Genomic DNA, 24,660 nt, shown 5'->3' with positions numbered 1-24,660 from the left:
GAGGCAGCTCTTGGTCCACTGTTCGCCTCTCATGAAAGGTCAAATACATGACCAATTAAGGCATAACATTTCTGAGCAATATGAAAAAAATAATTGACTCACTAGGACCCTGATTACTTAAAAGAAAAGATGAATCTCTGTAAATAAATGTATTTTCTCATCAGGTCTAATGTTTTCATAACACTTAAAGCTCCTCAAAAGCTAAAGAAAAATATTAAAATGTTTAAGTGAAATGTGATACTGTTTCTGGTTTTCTATAGAGTTATGCTAAATTTTTTTAATGCAGTTTGGCTTTAAATGATCATTGTATATTAAGTGAAGTTGAATTAATGAAAATAAATGTTAAGACCTAAATAATATTCATTTCGAAAATGAATATCTAAGGTAAAAATAATATTAAGTTATCTAGCTTTTTAATTAGCTATTATTCAATAGAAGAATTTCTCCTTGCTGATTATATCTCAAGATTCAGGGTGACAAGATACCAAGATCTTTCAGTGAAACCATTTTTTAAACCTATTATTACTAAATAAACTTTATTACTTCAGTATAACATTTTATGATGAGAGATTCTTCTTACCAGCCAAAATAGTTGCCTGATTTTCCTTGGTAATATTTCAAACTTCTGTGAAAACTTAATAGTCTTTTTTTGAAAAAGGGGGCTAATTAAGTCACAGTGTCATCTATGGCATTGCCCAAAACTGTTACACAGCTTATATATTTTCCTTTCTTCCAACTTACAGTGCTCAGTGTTTTTTTGAGAATTGGCTCTAAGTTTTCTCAATTTTGCATCTTAAATACTGCATTATGTAGAGTCCACAGAGGTTGTTGTTCTTTACTTCCCCACCTACAGAAATAATCAGGTTGAAAAAAATGTTTTTCATATGTGAAAGCACTATAGTTCAGTCCAAATCTTAAAGACAACAAAATTCTAAAGAACATAGTGTCCTGCCTCTGACATTTTGTAATATGTAAAGAAGAAACAATGGCATGCTAATGACAAATTTAATCCTTGCCCCCAAGATGAGTGTATTACCCTATAAATTGTCCATAGCCTACACCTCTGGTCTTAATTAGCCATCTTAAAACCCTATGCCCTGTACCCTGAGAAAACCATAATTCACAAAGAGTCATGTACCACAATGTTCATTGCAGCACTATTTACAATAGCCAGGACATGGAAGCAACCTAAGTGTCCATCAACAGATGAATGGATAAAGAAGATGTGGCACATATATACAATGGAATATTACTCAGCCATAAAAAGGAAAGAAATTGAGTTATTTGTAGTGAGGTGGTTGGACCTAGAGTTTCATATAGAGTGAAGTAAGTCAGAAAGAGAGAAACAAATATCATATGCTAACACATATATATGGAATCTACCAAAAAAAAAAAAAGGTTCTGAAGAACCTAGGGACAGGAAAGGAATAAAGACCCAGACATACAGAGTGGACTTGAGGACACAGGGAGGGGGAAGGGTAAGCTGAGACGACCTGAGAGAGTGGCATTTACATATATACACTACCAAATGTAAAACAGATAGCTAGTGGGAAGCAGCCACATAGCACAGGGAGATCAGCTGGTGCTTTGTGACCACCTAGAGGGGTGGGATAGGGAGGGTGGGAGGGAGATGCAAGAGGGAGGGGATATGGGGATATATGTATACGTATAGCTGATTCACTTTGTTATACAGCAGCAACTAACACAGCAATGTAAAGCAATTATACTCCAATAAAGATGTTAAAAAACAAAACAAAACCCTATGCTCTAGGTCAACTGAGGTCATAAAGAACATAAGAGGCTTACCTCAAACCAATATCACAATTAGGAAGTAACTTGAAACCTATGCTTTATTAATACTCTAGATTTAGCATCATCTTTTTAGGAATGATAACCTGTGGTACTAGGATTATTAGTTTTCTTTCAGCAACTGATCAGAATCGAACTCCAAGTGAATTAAGTAAGGGAGGAAACCAAATTGGAATTTCACTAAATAGAACCTACAGAATTTGGTTGTTCTTAATCATGATGGATTTCTTTGAAACCTTAGACCAGTTAAAATTAAATAGTTCTGAGTTGAGACATCTTTGGCAATTATGCTAAACTGCCATAGATTGAAATTTCAGAGGTTAGGGACTTTGTTATATGTATTTCTAGCAATTAGCCCAGGACTTGACACAAAATATTTGTTGAGTGTCTTAATGCACATTAAGTTAATACCTTAAAAGACAACCTCAAAATGCTATAAATTTAGTAATACTAGTTTATCACTCAAAGTGATACCCCATGAAGAGATGTTTTCAGAGTTGGTTTTAATTTTGTCTTTATCAGATGAAAATAAAAACAATCATTTGAAAAACATCTGTAAAATTATGACTGAAGGCAACCACTTTGTAGCTCCTCATCCCTCACATTAGATTCTGTGTGATATTCCTTTTAGAATTTAATATTAGGGAAAAGTTTGATTGTCGTGATAAATTTAAGGTTATTAAAATTCTATGGCCTATATTATTCCTTCCTTTTCCTAGCTTCCCAGGCACACCTGGAGTTAAATTTAAAGCCTAAGTTTATTTCCTCTTGAGTGTTTTTGTAGTTGTTATCTCCTTTTTCGATATGTTTTCCCTAGTCCTTTTTAGAAATGTGTGATACATATGTTAGTAATGCCAGTGTTTTATCCTCAGTCGTCATCTTCCGTTCTTTGAGCTTTCAGCATCATTGATTGGTCTTTGAAACTCTCTTTCCTTGCCTTTCATGATATTCTTTCAGTGAATGAATATTTATTGAGTGCTTACTAGGTGTTGGGCACCACTGGGGTCCTTCTCCTGACTCAGTCACTCTCCCACTGCTGTTCCATAAGTGCACAGTTCCCCCCTAGGTTCTGTGGTTTTCTTCCTCTGGATGCTGTTCCCTGATTTAGGAACACAATCCCTAACTTGAAACTCTTGGAGCCGTATGTACTTCAGAATTCAGAATTCTTTGATGTTAGAAAAGTCAGAGGGTATATTTACCATATGTTATGAAACACCCTTCCCAGAGGGGCAGCACCCTCTACTCAAACATGGTAATATTTCTTCAGTGAAGCATATGAGTATTTACTGGAAGTAGAATAAAGACTATAAGTAGCCTCACTACAATTCTTAATCAGATTTTGTTGCCAAATGCATTTTGCCCCAAATTTAGGAAAAATGGGTTTCAAACCATTAGAGATTTCTAAGTGGTAGATATCTTAAAGTCTACTCTAAATATTAGGCAGGTTGTCTCTCAAATCTCTGTCTGGTCCTACATTTCCAATATCTTCTGGACATCTTTACTCAAGGGCCTATTAACTACTTAAATTTGTATTGAAGTGAAATTATTGCTTTCTCACCTGTTGATCTCATCCTTGGTTCTTACCCTGTGTAAGTCCTAGCATCATCACTGAGTCCTATGGAATCCATTATCCTATGGAATCCATCATAATATATTCTCAACTCCTGGCCTCCTATTCTTTGTCGCTTCACCAAATTATGGTTCAGGCCTTCATAACCTCTTCTCTCAGCTTTGTGGCTTCTCAAACCAGGATGGATGAACTAATTTATTCATACACTATGTTAGGCATTGGGAAATACAAATAAGACAGGTTTTTAAGCTACAGTTTCTTCATCTATAAGGGCCTCTTCTTAGTGGGGAAGACTAATTAGAAGACTGGTTAAATAAATTAGGAAACACTTGGCACAGTGGATATTTTTCAGCCATTAAAAAGCATGAGATAGGGCTTCCCTGGCGGCGCAGTGGTTGAGAGTCTGCCTGCCGATGCAGGGGATGCGGGTTCGTGCCCCGGTCCAGGAAGATCCCACATGCCGCGGAGCGGCTAGGCCCGTGAGCCATGGCTGCTGACCCTGCGCGCCCGGAGCCTGTGCTCCGCAGCGGGAGAGGCCACAACAGTGAGAGGCCCGTGTACCGCAAAAAAAAAAAAAAAAAAGCATGAGATAGCTCAGTATGTTAATTGCCAAGACTTATTAAACAAAAAATGCATGTTGCAGGGCAGTATATTGAGGTCCTACAGACAGTTTATGTAGAGAAAGTTCTGGAAAGCAATCCACCAATCCATAGCAGTGTCTTTGGGGAGACAGTAGGAAATTTACTTTCTGATTTTTGTAGTGTTATAAAAATATATAATCTATATATATTTTTTAATCCCCAAAAAAGCTATGAGCAAGTTAAGTGTGATGAGAGGAATATAACATAAAGCAACTAACTCTGCTTGCCCAAGTTAGGGAAAGCTTAGAGAATGTTTTCCTTTGGGCATAGAGACAGACATTCCAGTCAGAGCAGAGAGCAAGTTCAACAGCATCCGGATCTTAAAGGGTCTAGTGTGTTGTGGCAACAGTAGATCAGCGCTGGAGGGTTGCTTCCAGGGGAGAGTAGGATTTGGGACTGAGGTGAGACATGGTCAGATTGCAGAGGGTCTGAACTGCTAATTAGAAATGTGGACTTGACCTAGTCACTGGGGAGCCTCTGGCGGGTGTTGATTTTGTTTTCAATGCTTTTTTTTATTTTGGAGTAATTTTAGATTTATAGGGAAGTTGCAAAGATAGAGTTCCTCCCCTCACCCAGTTTGTCTCCTTTTATGTTACCTTACATTATCCTGGTACATTTGTCCAAACTAAGAAACCAACGTTGGTACATTAGTTAAGCTCCAGACTTTATTCAGATTTTACCTGTTTTCCATTAATGTCCTGTTTGTGTTCCAGGAGCCAGTCCATGATCCCACATCACATTTAGTTGTCATGTCTCCTTAGTCTTCTGTGCTCTGTGAGATTCTGTCTTTCCTCATTACCTTGACAGTTTTGAGGGGTACTGATCAGTTTGTAGAATGCCCTTCAATTTGGGTATGTCTGATATTTTCTCATGCTTAGATTGGCATTATGCATGTATGAAAAAATAGCACAAAGGTGAAGCGCCTTTCTTATCCCATCAGAGGGCACACGATTTATCCACATGTCATCACTGGTGGTGTTAGCCTTGTTCACTTCATTAAGGTCATATTGGCCAGGTTTCTCCACTGTAAGCTTTCCAGGAAGTTTTCCCCTATTCACACTTCTCTGGTTTTTAAACTTTGTAGTATCGATTGTAGTACAATCGATGTTTAACGCAACTCTATTGGCCGGGTGATCGGAAGAGGCTGGAAGCAGTAAGTCCAGTAATATATTTAGGGCTGTTGGAATAGCTCAAGTGAGAGATGACAATTGTCTGAACTTGTAGTGGCAGTGGCAGTGAAAAGGTGAAAAAGTGAAACTTGTGGCCAATTCAAGCTTTTCTGGCCAACAGAGTGGCTTATGGTAACTTTAAAAGAAACAAATCAAAATCACTTCACACCCATTAGTATAGCTATAATAAAAAAGTCAGATAATAAGTGTTGAGGATGTGGAGACATTAGAATCCTCAAACACTGCTGCTGGGAATGTAAAATGGTATAGCCACTCTGGAATACCGTCTGGTAGTTCCTCAAAAGTTAAACATATTTACCATTTGATACAGCAGTTCCTCTCCTAGGTATATACCCAAGAGAAAGAAAAAATATGTACACACAAAAACTTACACATGAATGTTCATAGTTCATTATACCTAAATGGTGGAAACCACCCAAATGTAAAGCAACTGATGAATGGATAAACAAAATGTGGTATATCCGTACAGTGGAATACTTTTGGCCATAAAAAGGGATGAAGCACTGATATATGCTATAACACAGATGAACCTTGAAAACATTATGCTAAATCAGTCAGTCACAAATGGCCATATGTGATTCCATTTATAAGAAATATCCAGAACAGGTAACTCTATAGACAGAAAGTAGATTAGTTGCTTCTTAGGGCCAGGGAGCGGGTAGTGGTGGTGTAGGGACTGGGCCATGACAGGTAAATGGTACAGTTCTTTTTGGGGTGATGAAAATGTTCTAACATTGATTGTGGTGATGGGTGTACAACTCTGTGTACTAAAAGCCACAGAATTGTACACTTGAAATAGGTGAATTATATATGTGAAATATCTTTAAAAAATTATTACTAAAAAGTCAGGGAACACAAGGCAGGGGGGCTGCATCTATTCAAACTACACTCATTCAAGCTAAAGCGCTGGTGGGACATGCAAGTGCAGATGTTGAACAGCTCAGAGGTGAGGCTGGGGCTAGAGAAATGGCACCATAAATCATTACTGTAAAGGATTCACTTGTCAGAAAGCAAGGTACCCTAGTCATTTAGTCCACCTTACTGAACATAGTAGTTCAAGGGAAGGTTTCAAACAGGACACCTTTAACATTTAATAGCACTGAGTTTTCCGAGGTTAACACAATTGAGGACTGACCCCTTCTCTAGCACTGGAGATAACACTGTGTTATTGAGATTAGCTGATGTCCCTCCTACACCTAAATTTCAATTACGATTGTCTTTACTTCCTGTAATAAAATGCTTTACCATGAGTAGCTCTGTTGCTTAAGTAATTTGTAGAATATTTTGCGATGAAAGTTGAAATTGAAGATGGTACCAATTTAAAATAAATATTTCTGGTATAATTTACAACCTAAATGGATTTAGAATTAGTTTATTTCCTCACTGAAGAAAATGGGTCAGGCCATAAAACTTGTGGCCACATAGGACACCAGTTACTCTGTATTACTGTCCTACCCTTGTGACACCCGTGCCTGCTCACTCCCAATGGTACTTGGTGGTATGAAGTACAGGTCAGTAGGAATTTCATATTAAGGATAATGACAGTTGAAAAGAATTAAAAAAAAAATTAAATGATTCCACCAACTGTTTTAATGATCAGGTATCCCTTTTTTGGCCTAGTGAATGCTCAGTTTTAAAATCCTGAGAAAGAGATGCTATGATGGTTACTTTTATGTGTCAGTATGACTGAGCTAAGGGATACCCAGATAGCTGGTAAAACATTATTCTGGGTGTATCTGGGAGCGTGTTTCTGGAACAGATTAGCATCTGAATCAGTAGGCTGAGTAAAGATGGCCCTTGCCAAAGTACGTGGGCATCATTCAATTGGTTGAGAGTCCAAATAGAACAAAATGGCAGAGGAAGGGCAAATTTGCTCTCTCCTTGAGCTGGAATGTCCATCTTCTCCTGCCTGCAGACACTGGAGCTCCAGGTTCTCGGGCCTTCAGACTCTGGGACTTACACCAGTGTCCTCCCAGTTCTCAGGTCTTCAGACTGCGAGTTACACCATCATCTTCCCTTATTTTCAGGCCTTCGTACTCGCACTGTATTATACCACCAGCTTTCATGGTTCTCCAGTTTGCAGATGGCAGATCCTGGGACTTCTCAGCCTCTATAACCATGTAAGCCAATCTGCATAACAATTTTTTTATATATATATATATATATATCCATATATATCCTATTGGTTCTGATTCTCTAGAGAGCACTGACTAATGTAGGTACTCACAAATTACATAAGATGTTGGATTCTATTTGCTGTTTTAATAAAATCATTTTTTCAGAGTGTCAAGGAAGTAATTAACATGGTGTAATTCATGAGGTAGCAAGTAAATTCTTAACACAATTGGCCCAGGGTTTCATTTGGTAAGTCTAAGTCCTGACCTTACAGCTATGAAATTCCAAGTTTGTGCCTGAATAGATGACTAGAAGAATAAGAATGATATGACCAACGATATGTATCATTTAAACTTTTATTAATGAAACAGAAAACTAAACTCAGCCAGCTGCTTTTTTCTTGCATCCAATCTGACCATATGCCAGAGAAATGATTCTTTATGAGGACTTAGGTGAGAACTGTCAATAAACCAGTTCTGTTGAAAATGCCATACTGGACTATCTAATAACGTTAGGTAAATGAAATTAAAAAGAGAACAAATAGCAGTATTAAAAATCACAGGAGTCTCTCCTTTAAATAGCAGGGGCCTCCTTTAATAATCTTCAATGTAGCTCATTGGCAATCATAAAAAATTCATCAAGTTCAAGCATACTGCAAAACCCCCAAAGGAAAAAACTGAGGGAACTCATGGGTAATTTTCACAGCTTCGTTGTAAAGTCCAAGATCTGAAAGAAACAGTTCAGCAAACATTTAATCTACAGTGGAAAGCTGTAACATCAATTACTATCTAAAGAGTTATACCTATTTCTCTTTTCTCTCCCTTTTAGAGGTCAACTTGTTTTCACAATCCATTTCCTAAAACTGAGATATAGATCATCATATTTATTTAACTATGGCTCCAAAAAATAAAAGACATGGAGTATAGGAGACCACCCATTTTGACATCCATTGTACAGGCACAGTTCTTGCCTGGTTGTGTTTTAGGTGCTATGCATTATTTGATGCCTTTAATCTATATATTAAAATCAAACAAAACTATTAACATTATTTTTGTTTACCCCATTTAAAAAATTTTTCTTTCCACAAATATTAATTAATTAATCCTTGTTGAGTTTCCTACATACACAAGCACTGTTTAGAAGCAGGCCAAAATGTCCTACCATTTTCCTTTTGGATCAGAAAATTCTATAGAAATTGAAAACGTAGCAGGACTGAAACTCAAGACCAAGATATAGCAAGTTAAAAATAAAATTGTTTTCCACCTAATTCCATGAATTACAGAACGTTTTATTTACCAAAAGGATGGTTATCTTCTTTAAACTGCACATAAGATGCACACATAATGGTTGCCTTGGCCGTTACTCTTCCAACTACTTCCACGATTCCAGAGATTTCTTCATCAAGCTAACACAAAGAACAAAATGTCAACTTGGTGTTATCACATTTTCAGTTGATAATTAACTTGGAAAATTGTTCTACAGTTTACTAATCTTATCTTTCATTTCATGTAGCAAAATCATTTTAAAATTTATCAATGCAAGAATGGAATTATAACTTGTTAAAAAACGTTTGAGTACTTATTACTGTTAGCATGTCACTAGTCCTGTTACCTTTAGCAGTGGCTTCGGGTCCAAAGATACAGTTAAATGTTTAAGTTGAAGACAAAATCACTTAAAGATACTGAGAATGTCCAGCATTTCCACAAGGAGTAATTTGTTTAAAAGGACCCACTGAAAGGAACTTTCTATTAACTACATTTGTACAGTGTGTTCTGCATCCAATAACCAAACAGCATACAGATCTGTCTTCATAAAAGACCAAGAAAATATTTTTAAGTACAATAAACATAAAATGTAAAAACAAATAAGTGACAACTGAAAATAAATGTAAACAAAAGTAGAAAACCGAATTTTAAAAATGTAAAACTCTTGAGGGAGGAAAAAGTGATTTAAACGGAAGATTTTTCTTATGTAATTTTCATAAGGAATGAGAATTGTCACCCAGCATTTAAGGGGTGTATTAAAAAAATAACAGAGCCAAAAAAATCATTGGTTAGAAATGTAAAGGGAAATACAATGTAAGAGGACAAATATTTGATTTTAGAGAGGGAAGTTTGATAAGCTGGTCCTTCATACATCCACTCCAAGAATCAGAAACATGAGCAACAAACCAAAACAAAATGAAGAATTAATGATAATATACATAGGATTAATACTTAAACATACAGGCTCCATCAACTCAATAGTTCCATTTTTTCCTTCTCCATCTGAAAGAATAAACATTTTCCCAGTGGGATGAATCTGAAAAATAAAAATATTAAAAGTTTGACAAAAGATGAGCAGATTGACCCAAACTTACTTAATCGATGCACACAAAGCAATTGTTTTTGAACAGTTTAACTGGTTCACATTATCGTGTGTTACCATACATACCTGATCAAACGATGCTCAGTTAAATCTGTATTTCAGATAAACAACAAACATTTTCCATACAAATGTGTCCTGTATTTTTATTTGCTAAATCTGGCAACCCTATGCTAAGAACAATTAAAGAGTCCATATTATCTAAAACAGATGATATGTTTTTAAAAATTAGGCATGAGGAAGTAAAGAGAGAACTGGTTGTCAGAAAACCTAGGTTCTAGTCCTGTAAGCGGCAGAGTGCAGTCAGATCTGGTTTGTATGACAGCTTTGCTACTTACTGAGGCCTTGAACCATACACTACTCCTAACCAATTTCCCTATCTGTGAAGTCCGAATACACCGATTTCAAGAAGATATGTGACTGAAATAAACTAGTAAGCCTTTATACAAAAGTTTTCTAGGTTCCCTGGTCCCGACACTTTGGGCCTGCTTCTCACCAGCAGGATGAAGGGCTGCACTCTAATAATGGGGTAACGTAACAGACTGGTATTGGATCCGTGAAGTACAGTCAAAGAATCTTTTATAGAAGAGAGACTTCAACGAGAAAACGAAGTCTGAGAAAAGAGGAAACTGCATAAAAGAAGGAAACAAGAAAACTGGACTAGTTGTCAAATCTGGGTAACTAAAAAACCAGGAAGTAGATGGAGTTATGTCTATAATTTCCTTTAAGTAAATACAAACGAGGGTGGGACGCTAGAATTTAGAAAGGAGCGCGTTCGAAAACGTCGCGATTCCGCGTCCTAAAAGAAGCGCCAAAATTGGGCTGCAATGGTTAAAAAGTGTGCAAAAAGTTCCCTTGTGAGAAATAAAGCAATGGGGAGCGCAGTGATGCTATAAGGCTGTCCCTCCTCCTTCACCCTCCGTTACATACCCTGAGGCCGCCACCCTGACTGTCACGGGCCCCTCCCCCAAGAAGCCGAGGGTGGTGAGTGTGCGCACCTTCTCCAGCCTCCCTACGAAGCAAACGGGCTGGTCTATGAACTGAGCTAGCATGCTGGCGTTGATGCGCGCCTTCGGCGACTCCATCACGTCCACCATGATTGCAACGCAATGCCAGCAGCCGGCAGGAAACTAGCGGACAACTGAGACTGTGCGCCCCACGGACGTCTACGGGGCGGATTCCTCCGAAACCAATCGGCGGAGGGCAGCACTCTCGCTCCACCAATCAAACGCACGGAAATCTCGATAGCAATCGCGCAGTCCCCCGAAAGCAAAGAAAAAGGCAAGGACCCGTCCGGAAGTGGGGAATAGGCTGCTTAGTGACGCGCGGCGTCCCGGAAGTTACCTGAGTCTTCCGTGAAGCGTACGTGGAGGCGGGGCTTGGATGGGGCGGGGCTGAGGCTCCCTTCTGAAGTATCGGTCTTCCCCGCCGCGACTTAACCCCGGAAGCAGGGTGGCGGGCTCCTGTGCTGGTGCGGCGGGGGACTGCGGCGCGAGCTTCAGGTACCTCTTCTCGCGGGAGTCGCCCCAGCCTTTCTGTTGCGGAAGAGAGAGGCGGGAGTGGGTACCTGTTCCCCCGTGGCACTCTCGGTGCTGCGCCACCAGCTGTTAGCATTTCCCCGCCTCCCCTCTTCCACTTCTGCTTGGGAAGCGCGGGGTTCTTGCTGAATGAAACCTAGGGAGCGGGTCTCTTTTTGACCCCCGCCCTTCTGGAAACGAGAAGTGGGGTCGCCAGTGATTTTCATCGCCTTTGTGAAGCTCCTGCTGCTCGGTGGCAGAGGGTCGCTGATTTACCGCCCCAGCTGCGTTACTTTCCTTCGTCAGTTTCCCCACCTGTGAAAGGAGGGGCCTGACCCCATTACCTCTATGACCCTTTTTAGCCCCGACATTCTGGCCACACTGTGGAGGTGCGGGTTTTCTCACCTTACTGTTAGCAACGAATTGAAGCATTTGGGAGGGGGTGAGGGAAGGACCACTGGGCTAGGAGAGGAGACGAATTTAAATGGCTGTTAGATTCTGAGCAGGTGCGTTTCTTCCTGAGACATGATTTACCTAACCGCAGAATGAGGAGGTTAGATAACTCAATGGCAAGGTCCCAGCTGACTGAGTTTTGTGCATATGATTTACGGACTCTTTCTTCTTAACTCCCCAGGAATCTTTTTCCCTATTGCTTTCCACACCTCAGGACTCTGGAGGGGAGATGAGGAGGCGTGGAGGATAACGCGTTTGAAGGAGATTTGAGGGGATTCTTGAATCTGTTGCTGGCTCATGTGGCTGTTGATTTGGGGGGCTTTATCTTCCGGGATTTGATACCTGCCTTGCCAGCGATATTCCCGAATGAGTGCTCATTAAAAAAACCTGCCAACGGTGCTCCGGAAATTGGAAAAAGAAAAATCGGGGGGGGGGTATTATTAGTTTTTGGAAACCGAGTCCATCAGTTTGCCTAAAGCCAATTCAGGTGCCTATCTAGAGTCTCCAGTTTAGTCCCGCAGTTGCCTTAAGCTAAGAAGTTCCTGTTTGAGACGTCACGCGGCAATTTAAGATGGAAATCTGATGTGCCGTGATTAAATGATAGTTTGCATCTCTCCGTGTTTATTTATCACTTAGCATCTATGTAAATATATTTGCCTTTTAATGTTGCTGTCACTGAAACATCTGAAGGATTTCGTTAGCAGATGCAGGGTGCATGTCAGTTGGTGCATAAAAAAGTGGTTGTCGGTGCAAGTGAGCAGAGCCTCTTTTATATTCCGTGCAGAGCCTTAACATCTTCTGCACTTCAGGGTTTGGAAACCAAGTTGATTGCATTATATAGGGTAGAGTACACATGAATATCTTTAATAGCAACTGTTTTTTAAAGAGCAGCCCTTAAAGCACCAGATGCTAATAGCACTGTTTTATGACAGTTAAAAAACCACTTTTGCCTACAAGAGCATCTTTTTTCTAAACAGGGAGATGAGCAAGAAGATAATTTAAAATAGCTTCTTGGATATTTTTTCAGTCACGTGAAATTTATTACGTGATATCTAATGCACAGAGAAGAGTATATATAGCTGATAGGTATAGTTTCCAGAGAAATGAAATGAGCCCATGTGGGCCTCTCATTTAGAGTAAGCAATGGAACTTCACCATTAGGGGTGGGCATCCTCAGTTAAGTCCTCCTCTCTACCAGCCAGAAAGAAACACTCTCTTGAACTTTGTGTTAAGCACCCTAAGCTTTTCTGTATAGTTTTATCACGCGTGTAGCCGTTCGTAAATGGTGTGGTACCGATTTATCCTCCTGTCAGGAGTGTAGGAGAATTCCAGTTGATCCACATCACCTCATAGACCAGGGTAGGTGGTAGAACATCAGCCATGTAGTCCCCATTCCAAGCAGCAAAGAAGTGGGCAGACAAAAGGGTCTACCTTCATGGGACTCAGCTCCCGGAAGTCCTTTACACCTTGGAGTTCTACTTATTAGGTTAAGAACTTTCCCTTCTATTCCTAGTTTGATAAAAGTTTTAACTGAGTGTTTATGGAGTTTGATCAAATGCATTTTTTTTTGCCTTGAGATGATTGAGAGGAATATATTTTTCAGTGGTGAATAACACATTCCTGGAAGAAACACAGCTTGGTTATGATATCTTTTATTCCGTATTCCTGGATTTGATTTGCTATTGTTTTGTTTAGGATTTTTGCATTCATGTTCATGAGTGAGACTGGCCTGTAGTTTTTCTTGCTTGTATATAATCTTTGTCAGATTTTGGTATTATTAGCATTAGAGTAGTCTCATGAAATCAGTTATGGAGTGCTTTGTCTATTCTCTAGATTTTGTGTAAACTTGGAGATACCTGTTCATTGACTGTTAGGTAGAACTCACCTGTAAAACGTTCTGGGTTTGGTATAGTAACCTGTACCTTCTGCTTTAAGCATACCCCACAAGTTTTTCATAAGTAGGTGTTCATCATCATTAAGTTTTAAATATTTTCTAGTTTACAGCATATTTCTTCTTTGATTCAAGGGTTGTTTTTGTTTCCAAATATATAGGTTTTATTTATTAAAGTTGTTTTGCTGTTAATTTCTAGTGTAATTACATTATCATCAAATGGTATGGTCTGTCTGATACTAACTCTGAAAGTATGAGACTTGCTTTAAGACATCAAGTTTTTGCAAATGTTTCATGTATTCTTCGGAAAAAAATTGTGTTTTCCAGTTATTGGATCAAACTTGTTAATTGCAGTATTCAGCTGTTTCTATTTTCTTACCTTTTGTCTGATTAATGTCTCAATTATAGAGATAATTACAAATGGTAGCATTGGCAGTTTCTCCTTGAACTTCTGATGACTTGTGCTATATTTTTTTGAAGATTTGGTTTTCACTACATACAAGATGAAGATTATGAAATAAAATGGTGCGATGAAGTAGTGACTATCTCAAATCATGCTTTTTGCCTTAAAGTTAATTTTGTTGCTACTGCTGTAGACACATCGGCTTTCTTTTTGTTAGAATTTGTTTGCTGTCTCTTTTTCCTTCCAGTACTTCACCTAAGGGAGGCAAGACTCATGAGCTTGGATGTTCATTTCCTCATCTCTTTGGTGGCTTATCAGAGAGCTGACCTGGCAGGTCTCAGCTCAAAGGAGGAGCAGACTGATACCAGCCTGTGGGCTCCAGCAGCTCCTTCCCAGCAAGGCGCTTCTTTAAGCAGTAAGCTTCTATTATGACAGAATTGCCCAAATGTGTGGAGGCTGGATTCTTATTATTTGTTTTAATTGAAGTATAATTAATTTACAATATTGTGTTAGTTACAGGTGTACAAAGTGACTGAGTTTTATGTTCCTTTCAGAATCTTTTTCATTGTAGGTTGTTATAAGATACTGAATATCGTTCCTTGTGCTATACAGTAAATCTCTGTGGCTTACCTATTTTATGTGTAGTAGTTCCTGTCTGTTAATTCCGTACTTCTAATTTATCCCTCCCTGCTTCCCTCTCCCCTTTGATAACCATAAATTTGTTTTCTATGTCTGAGTCTGTTTCTGTTTTGTATATAGATTAATTTTTTTATTTTTTAGATTCCACATATAAGTGATGTCATATAGTATTTGTCTCTCTCTGTCTGACTTACTTAGTATAATATTCTTTAGGTCCATCCATGTTGCTGGAAATAGCAGTATTTCATTCTTTTTTATGGCTGAGTAATCATCTACTCTGTGTGTGTGTGTGTGTGTGTGTGTGTATACATATACTACCTCTTTTTTTAAAAATTTACTTATTTTTTGGCTGTGTTGGGTCTTCGTTGCTGCTCGTGGGCTTCTCCTTAGTTGCGGCGAGCAGGGGCTACTCTTCGTTGCAGTGCACTGGCTTCTCATTGCGGTGGCTTCTCTTGTTGAGGAGCACGGGCTCTAGGTGTGCAGGTTTCAGTAGTTGTAGCATGTGGGCTCAGTAATTGTGGCTCGCGAGCTCTAGAGCCCAGACTCAGTAGTTGTGGAGCACGGGCTTAGCTGCTCTGCGGCATGTGGGATCTTCCAGGATCAGGGCTCAAACCCGTGTCCCCTGCATTGGCAGGCGGATTCTTAAAGACTGTGCCACCAGGGAAACCCCATACCACCTCTTTTTAAGCCAGTCATCTGTTGATGGGCATTTGGGTTGTTTCTATGTCTTCGCTATTGTAAATAGTGTTGCTATGAACATTGGGGTGCATGTATCTTTTCTAATTAGAGTTTTCATCTTTTCTGGATATATGCTCAGGAGTGGGATTGCTGGATCATATGGTAGTCTAATTTAGTATTTTAAGGAACCTCTGTACTGTTTTTCATAGTGGCTGCACCAATTTACATTCCCACCAACAGTGTAGGAGGGTTCCCTTTTCTCCACACCCTCCACAGCATTTATTATTTGTAGACTTTTTGATGATGGCCATTCTGACAGGTGTGAGGTGATACCTCATTGTGGTTTTGAATTTCATTTCCCTAATAATTAGCTATTTTGAGCATCTTTTCACGTGCCTGTTTGCCATCTGTATGTCTTCTTTAGAAAAATATCTATTTAGGTCTTCTGCCAATTTATTGATTGGGATGTTTGTTTTTTCAGTGTTGAGTTATATGAGCTGTTTGTATATTTTGGATATTAACCCCTTGTCAGTCACATCATTTGCAAATATCTTCTCCCATTCCATAGGTTATATTTTTGTTTTGTTTATGGTTTCCTTTGCTATGCCAAAGCGTTTAAGTTTGATTAGGTTCCCCTTTGTTTATTTTTGCTTTTATTTCTTTTGCCTTGGGAGACTGATCTACGAAAGTACTGCTACATTTTATATGAGAGAATGTTTTGCCTATGTTCTCTTCTAGGAGTTTTATGGTGCCATGTCTTATATTAAGGTCTTTAAAACATTTTGAGTTTATTTTTGTATGTGGTGTGAGGGAGTGTTCTGATTTCATTGACTTACTTGTAGCTGTTCAGCTTTCCCAACACCACTTGTTGAAGAGAATTTCTTTTCTTCATTGTATATTCTTGCCTCCTTTGTTGAAGATTAATTGCCTGTAGGTGTGTGGGTTTATTTCTGGGCTCTCTATTCTCTTCCATTGATCTTTATGTCTGTTTTTGTGCTAGTACCACACCATTTTGATTACAATAGCTTTGCAGTATAATGTGAAGTCTGGAATGGTTATGTGGAAGCTGGATTCTTTTTTTCTGGGAACACTAGTGTGTGGTGGGTCATGAGTGCTTTGCCACTTCTGTGCTTGTTATGTTATTGCCAGTACACCTTATTTGATATTTATACTGTGTGACCCTGTGGTATTTGTGTCTGCGTTGGCCTGATAACTTTCAACTTTTCTGGGTCCTTATGTTTTAGGTGTTTCTCTTGTGTAAATGGTGCCTATAGCTAGAGGTTTAGTTTTTCTATCTTTCGTCCATTTACATCGATTGTGGCTCCTGATATTTTTGGATTCATTTTAACAGTCATTTTGTGCTTCCTGTGTGTTCTGCTTTTTTTTGTTGTTGTTTATTTTTTTCTCCTCTCTTGCCTTCTTTTGAATTGACTTTTTATTTTTTTCCCGTAATTCCACTTTATTCCTCTGTATTAGTTTGAATGTTACATATTCTTTAATAAAATATTTTGTGGTCACGCTTTAACAAACACATTAAAGTCTAAAGTTACTTTACTCTGTGTCAAGACAAGAACCTACAACTCCACTGACCTTTTTCCAATTGTATGCTGTTGTCTAGAGTTTTAGTTCTATCTTGATTCCTTTTAACTCCACAAATTAGGCATTATTATTATCTTATACAGTTAATATTTGCTTAGAATTATTCATATATGTATCATTTTCTTCACTTACTATTTATTTATTTATTTATTTTTTACTTACTATTTATTTTTACATCTCAACTTTTTTTCTGTTGTTTGCTCCCCCCTTTTTTTTTTGAGGTACCTTCTTCGGAAGTTCTTTCAGTGAGAATTGTTGGCAGTACATTCCATCAGTTTGTGTTTTTCTGAATATGGTTATTTCATTCTTGTTTTCAAAAGATAGGTTTATTATCTATCTACATAGAATTCTAAATGGACAATTAATTTCTCTCAAGACTACTCTGATATTATTTTACTCTTATAATATTTGCTTTTCTTTTAAATTGTGATTTTGTTCTTTCATGTCTCTATCTGCTTGATCTTCAGTTTGTTTTTGGTATTCTGCAGTTTTACTGTATAATGTATCCTGATGAGGAGTTCTTTTATTTAGTTTTCTGCTGAATATGTTGTGCTTTGTGAATCCGATGATCTTGTCTTTATCAGCACTTGGACATTTTCAACCATTATCTCTTTGAATATTGCTTCTCTCCTATTCTCTAACTCCTTCTGAAACTCTGATTAGAAGTAGGAAGGACCTCATGTGCTCTTGATCTCTGTTTTAGAATTCAGTGGTTTTGATTCTTTGTGCTGAATTCTGGATAATTTTTTCTAATTTTCCAGTTTACTAATTCTTTATGCAGTTGTGAGTCATTTGCTTTAATTTCAATACTAGTTTTTATTTGTTTCTAGAAGTTCTGTTTAGTTCTTTTTACAAATCTTAGTAGTTTTTACTGATACTCTTTTGTCATAGTCTTAGGTCTCCCTTTATTTCTCCATATATTACAGAATATAAAGTAAGTCTGTTTATGGTCTAGTTTTGATACCCACAGTCTTGATGGGTCTGATTCTGTAGAGTTTTTTGATTCTGTTGACTCTTGCTTACTGTGGCTTATTTCTTTATTTGTACAGTATTTTTTGATTAAGAATTCATGTTTCTTGGAACTTTTTTGTTGATTTTTTTGAGGTTTAGTTTGAGGGTATTTTACTCCAGAGAAGATCTTTGTTTCCTTCTTCCAAAGATGTTTAGCCACAGACTTTGTCCTTGTTCCCTGTGGGACATGGATAATTAAAACTCAGGCTTTTAGTCATTAGAAATCAAAAGTGGCCACAGGGAAAATGTTGACTCTAGTATTTGCATATACCTTTGTGGATTTATAGATTCTTTTCTGGCTTCTATAGATTTTCTTTATTCTTTTATTGGGTTAGCCATACATTAAAAATACATATTTATATTTAAGACATTACCACAAGTACTCTTTTAGATAGCCAATGTGGGGATTCTGTTAGTTGTTGAGGATAACAAGGTCTTGGTGAAGGTATAGTAGGGAACTGGGGAGTGGCGAGAATTAAGGATGAAGCTAAGTAGAGACCAGAATTTGGAATGTCTTCCTTATATGCCATGCCAAGGAGTTGAGCTTAATAGTGATGCTGGAGGAGAGCGCTGGAAAGGGAGTGATCAATTTGACATTTTAGGTTGAGTATTCTGGTTTCATGATGATGAATGTCTAGGAATATCCTGATCAAGGTGCTTTTGGTACAAGTAACATGACCTTTTTAAACAAGCTTTAACTTTTTTTTTTGATTGATTGATTGTGGTAAAATGTACATAAAAATTGCCATCTTAACCATTTTTAATTGGATGGCTCAGTGGCATCAGGTGCATTCACATTATTGTACAACCATTGCTGTCATCCATCTCCCAAACTTTGTCATCATCCCATACTAAAACTCTCTGCCCATTATACAGTCTATGAATTTGACTACTCTAGGTACCTCATATAAGTAGAATCATACAATATTTGTCCTTTTCTGTCTGGCTTATTTCACTTATCATAATGTCTTCAAGGTTTTTCTATGTTGTAGCATGTATCAGAGTTTCATTCCTTTTAATGCTGAATAATAGTCCATTGTATGTAGTAAATACCATATTTTGTTTATCCACTCGTTATTTTGGGTACATTTGGATTGTCTCCACCTTCTAGCCAGTTTACTTTTAGGTCAAAAGGAAACTGATTAGAACTATTTTGGGTTAGCTTGACTAGCCTAAGGTTTATTAGCCTTATAAGGCACTGAAGCCATGAAGAGGAAAGCTTTCAGAATCCAGACTGTCTTCTGTCTCTTTTTTTTTATTATTATTTTATTTATTTATTTATTTATTTTTTTAACATCTTTATTGGAGTATAATTGCTTTACAATGGTATGTTAGTTTCAGCTTCACAACAAAATGAATCAGTTATATATATACATATATTCCCATATCTCTTCCCGCTTGCGTCTCCCTCCCTCCCACCCTCCCTATCCCACCCCTCCAGGCGGTCACAAAGCACCGAGCTGATTTCTCTGTCTCTTTTGAGACCACTTTCTCTTCAGCCGAGCAATTGTTGCTTCACTGTTTACATAGATCTGCATGGTTACCCCAAACTTTGTGAACGGCTCTTGGGAGAATCTAATTTGCCAGCTCTAGTCACTTGGCCATACATCTTCCAAACAACTATGGTGTAGAAGGGGACTTGGGGAGGATTGGGTACAAAGATGTTGGGAACATAGCGGGGTCCACTATGTTGGAGAGACACCCAAGGGGCTTGCAGTAATCAAACTGGAGATGTTGGTGAGCTGAACCCAAGTAGGGGCAGTAGGAATAGAGAGAAACCAAAAGTTTCATGAGATATCATGGGGTTGCAGGACTTAGTGGGTGGGGGAGAGTGGATGAAAGGGAGAGGGTGAAATTAAGGTAACACTTACGGTTCTGTCTCTAGCAGCTGTTTGGACCACCATGCTTTTTTCTGAGATAGAGAGTAGAGTAGGACATGTGTGCTGGGAAGATGACTCAGCCTTGGACACTGAAGCACTACAGCACAGGGTGAAGGATATAGACCTAGATTAAATCTTGATACTTAGGTGACTTTTGGAAAAATTATCCTGTCAGAGCTTCAGTTTCTGTATAAACATGGGAGATAATAAAGCTTCATGGGGTTATTTTAAGCATTAAATAAGATTTGCATATGTAAATCCCTGAGCACAGTGCCTGGTTACACTAAGTACTTAAATAATAAATTGTAAGTTATAACTGTTAGTAGCGTGAGCAAATTGTCCTAAAGTATCTGCTGGACATCTTAGTGATGATGAACGATGTTAGTAAAGGTGGAAGAAAACCCCAGGGTGCTTCCCCAGAAGGAAGGAAGTGTGTGGGCTTGTCTGAGAGTGAGAATCCTGAAGCATCTGGGTGATGGTATGTTTTGCCCAGCTCTGCTCAGCAGCCTGGATGGAAGAGACTGTGTCCTCTTACAACCATTTGAGTGTTACCAAGATGTTGTCTATACTGTTCAACAGTTTCTTGTGGAAAATTATCGTCAGGGAGATATTTTTCCTCTTGATCTTTCAGTCTGTATTTTCCATTCCTTATGTTTATACATTGAAGCAGAGACTGGGGGAGCGGGTTACTTTCGTCTTCCTCACTGAACTTTCTATTGCAGGCAGCTTCTTGTGTCTGTGTCTAGTCCTGGAAGACAGGTGGTTGCACACGTTCCTTGGCTTGTTCAGTTCACAGTGGCTAACAGAAACTCATCATGTGTGGGTCTGCCAGGCCGAGATTGAGTCTTCCGTGGCTCAGACCATTGAGATCTCTGAATGAATTAGAGAATTAGGAGCAGTTTGTAATTCTTCAAACATGAAAGTAGATCTCTTTTCCTGTGTTCTGCTCATGGAGCTTTTTCTGTCTGGGACCCTGTTTTACAAAGTCTTCCTTGGGCAGTTATAAACCATTTCCCTCCTTATTTTTCCCTGTTGCTTGCCAAGGCCAAAACTATCATATTTGAATGGAAGTAGAAGATCTCCCAGGAGAAGGGGAGGGTCAAGGGAGGGAATCCAATTTTGCCAGACTTTAGAAAGAATTCCCATGCAGTGGGATGTCTGGTAGCCTATTTTTTTCTGGTAGATACAGCTGTGTTTTAGAATTAAGTTCAGGCAATGGGGATGGATGAAATACTTTCTCCATCTTCGTGGTTCACTCTCCTGTTGTAATAGTTTGCTTGTCTATTTGCTTATTCATTCATTCATCCTTGGATAGGATTTCAGAAGATGTAGCATGTGGCAGAGAGCACAGTAATGAACTCTTGGTCAGTTGTACTTCTTGGTCAATCCCCACTGATTGTGGAGTTCATGGACATTTGACTCAGACTTTGGCATATGGTTGATAGTTATTGCCAATTTTTTTCTTATGTTTCTTTATGTGCATTTTGATGAAAAATTGGGAGGAGGTGAAACAGTCAGCTTTCTTATTTACTCAGGAGTCTGAAGCAAGTCTTCAGACAGGTAACAATATTTGAGTAGACTGTTAACAACTTGCTAGCCGCTTGCTTGGCCCGTGCTGTTTTTACACAGGACTCGGCACCATGCTTTGTGCCCACTGGCCTTGTGAGAGGTGGTAGAGAGGCAGGCCAAAAGGCAGCAAATAGATTAGATAGTTCCTTGAATTTGGAGAAACTGCCTTGTTTGATGTTGTTCTCTAGGGCCTAGAACTGTGCCTGGCTAGTATTTGGCCTTCAAAACATGTTGGTTGAATGAATTAAAAAGTGAGCAAATGAACAAACGACTGAATTTTAGAAGTTTGTTTTTATTTAGGAAGGAAATACTTTTGATGATGCAGTTAGTTTGTACTGGAAGTCGAATGATGTAGATTTTTAATGGGCAATTGAGGAGTGAGTTTTTTTGGAAGATGTATGTAATGGTTCCTGTTGTGTGTTAGATGTATTTCAGTGAGCAAATAGAGATATTTAAAGACCCACACTGAATAATGCTTTATTTTATTTTTTTAAATTCTCCGTTTCTCTGTGCTATAGAGAGTTGTAAAGAGGGGTGATCTCACAATTGGTCTACTTCGTTCTTCCTTACGACTTTATTAAATAAATCACCTATTTAAGTAAATCACCTAAGGTATTTGTTTCATGTGAAGAGATGCTTTTGTTAGAGTTGTCTGGGGTCTTTTTCAGGGTGTGTTTTCATTTTAGATTTACAACATTGAACACAGTGGTTAGAAACTAGTATTTTATTGGTAGGTATCAGTGTTATTTAAGCCAAAATCAAATTTTTTTGTGTGACAGTTACGTAGAATTATACTTTTAACTTTTCTAAAACATAAAAATATCTAATTGTGTCATTAATTTAGAGGAGTCGGGATAACACTAAAGCCTTTAAATTACATTCTTCGTCAATGAATGAGACCAAAATGGTATAACTTATAAGCGTGGTTTGTTATAAGCTCTCAAAGGCAGCAACTTTATCTTCTAAGCTTATATCTCTTCACACTATTTAACATCCTTCTTTAGAAAAAAAAGAATGGTTTTTGCACGTCCTGCATTAAAAAGAGGGAAGTTTTTGTTTGTTTTAATAAAACCTCTTAATTAAGATGGCTTCTGACTAGAATGCATCACATACTAGGTGATTGCACCTATCTACAGAGGAGTAGTTTACAACAAAGAATTATCTGGTCCAAAATGCTAAGAGTGAAGAGGTTGAGAAACTCTGGTCTAATGTAATAGGTGATTTCCTCTCCCCTAAATTAGTAGAATCAGTGGAGACTTTTTTATGCTATCCTATTTTTCATTTTATGAGTAAGAGACAGTAGTGGAAAAAAGCAGTCAGTCTTTATCATTGCCAGGCTACCATTCTTGATTCTGAAAATAATAGGGTAGTTAATTAAAAGGAAAACAAAACCCCCAAATCCAACAACAGCAGCAAAACTACACAAAACTTCCCATGATTCTGATAGAGACTTTGAGGGGTGATAATTTACAGAGAAATGGAGGGGAGAGTAAAATTGTCTGGGGTCTCTTTTACCTTAGTGAGACTGTCAATTTTCAGTGATGAAAAAGGGATCTGAGAAGAAAGAAGGTTCTGTTCTAAAATTTTCTTAGGCCAACTTGTGACTTTTCAAAATAACTTTATCATGTGCTTGAAAAACTATTCTGCTAGAGAAAATTAGTAATTCCAGATCATGTAATGCTTCCATGATAGCAGGATTTTATTATTATGGTGACAACTAAGATTGCAAACGGTTCCTGGTTGTAGGTATCTTGCATGGGAATGAGGAGTAGCTGGCTGTTGAGATTATCAAATGCAACCCGGTGTTGCTGTCCATGGCAAATAAAGCCAAGTGTTAAAAGTCATCAAGTTGAGGCGATAAACTACAACCCCCTCCCCCCATTGCCTTCAGTACTCTTTTAACCTAGGATTTCCTGTATTATATTTAAGGATTTCATGTTTGAATCCTACGTGTCCCATTTCTGAAAAGCTTTTCCTGCCTTTAATTTAATATAAACTAAAATAAGAAAAGGATTTAAACTGTAAGAATAGAAAAAAAAAAGTAAAAAACTATAAATTCAAGGAAAAAAATCCCAGCTTCACCCCTGTTGAAATCTATACTGTGAAGTTCTTCAGAGCTCCTCTGCACTCTTCTAGAACCCTCCCTTGCCTATGCTTTATAATCATCAATTTGTAGCTTGAGGTCTTCCGACTTTCTAAGTATTTTAGATGTTCTGTTTTGGCTGAAAATAATACATGTTTAATGTCTCAGTTTGCTAAAAGCAACTATATAGTCATATAGGGAAGTGAGTTTTATTAAATCATGTACCTTCAATTTTTAACACCTGTTATATGTGTTCATGATACCACTTTCCAGTTAGGTGACAAGTGAAAAGGTTAGGAGTGATAACTTAGAAGACAGACTCTCTTAAAAATGAGATTGTCACCATTGCTTTGTATTCATCTGGGTTTGTTGTAAAAGCTGCACTAGTGTTCTGAGGGCATCTCTGAGCTACCCCAGATCAGTGGAAATGAAATGGAAATATGAGTTCAAGGAGAAAATAGAACAATGTCAAATTTCCTGCTGTTAGAAAAGAAGGAACTTGCTTATATATTTTAAAATGGCTGATGGTGGATATTAAAATGCTGTGGTGTTTAGATTACATGAGATAAATTTAAAAGAATGATACAGTTGTTTTATTTCAACATATAAATATAATATGCTAGAAACTACATTCTCTATAATTTTCAGTGTAAAGGTTTAGATGTCAACTTAAAATGTATAAGAGAGCACATGATCTTACAAAATTCTTTTAGGGAGTGTGTGAGCACCAAAGTAGGATTAGTGTCTTTGAAACTTTTTTGTCTCCAACCTAAACATGAAACGTGACATTTCATGTCAGGACCTAGTACATGCACCCACAAGCCAAAGTTCATAAACATTACTTACCACATGTGACACTCTCTGATAAACGTTTTGCTTCTCCTTTCTTTTTTCTCTTCCTCTTTTTCCCCCCCTATTTCATTCTATTCAAAGATCTGGTCATGATTCACTAAATTGAGTTTATTTCCAGTAAAGGGTTGAGACCTACAGTTTGGAAAACAGCTGTAGATCCAAGATTCAGTTTGTTTTTATTTTCTTTCCTGAGTGGTTTTTTTTTTTTGGCGAGGGTGGGTAGGATTCTGAGCAAAAATCAGACAGACGGAAATAAAATTTCTATTAATGCATTAATTTATTGGCCTTCCAACTGTTCTGGGAGCTCATCTGCGACATCAGTTGAAATGTCTTTCCTGGCTCCTCTCTTGCTTATCCTCTTAGATGCCTGTACCTCTCACCCATGACACCAATATC

The 24,660-nt window shown here is 38.1% G+C and overlaps 2 protein-coding genes across 5 annotated transcripts in view; one reads left to right on the top strand and one right to left on the bottom strand.

Annotated features, from left to right (window-relative positions):
- The window catches only part of UMAD1 (UBAP1-MVB12-associated (UMA) domain containing 1), a 271,483-nt gene that overhangs the window by 13,087 nt on the left and 233,736 nt on the right, over nucleotides 1-24,660 (top strand). The window contains exons 1-2 of one of the 4 annotated variants that reach the window (XM_079932451.1): nucleotides 7,272-7,330; nucleotides 14,201-14,368. The exons of 2 other annotated variants lie outside the window; for them this stretch is intronic. The gene's annotated coding sequence lies outside the window, so the exon portion shown is untranslated. Of the gene's footprint in view, nucleotides 1-7,271; nucleotides 7,331-11,057; nucleotides 11,192-14,200; nucleotides 14,369-24,660 lie in introns of those variants that run through there. One more of the 4 variants, XM_079932450.1, reaches the window with a different exon arrangement.
- On the bottom strand, nucleotides 7,674-10,901 carry RPA3 (replication protein A3). Its single transcript, XM_079932452.1, has 4 exons — nucleotides 10,688-10,901; nucleotides 9,552-9,626; nucleotides 8,622-8,730; nucleotides 7,674-8,051 (listed from the first exon to the last, which is right to left on the bottom strand). The coding sequence occupies exons 1-4, from the start codon at nucleotides 10,784-10,786 to the stop codon at nucleotides 7,969-7,971; spliced, it is 366 nt and encodes a 121-aa protein (XP_079788578.1). The 5' UTR covers nucleotides 10,787-10,901; the 3' UTR covers nucleotides 7,674-7,968.

This window comes from Stenella coeruleoalba (genome assembly GCF_951394435.1).
Source record: "Stenella coeruleoalba genome assembly, chromosome: 9".
Taxonomy (NCBI): domain Eukaryota; kingdom Metazoa; phylum Chordata; class Mammalia; order Artiodactyla; family Delphinidae; genus Stenella; species Stenella coeruleoalba.
Note: the sequence above shows the minus strand (reverse complement) of the source record. Positions and strands in the feature narration are given on the sequence as shown.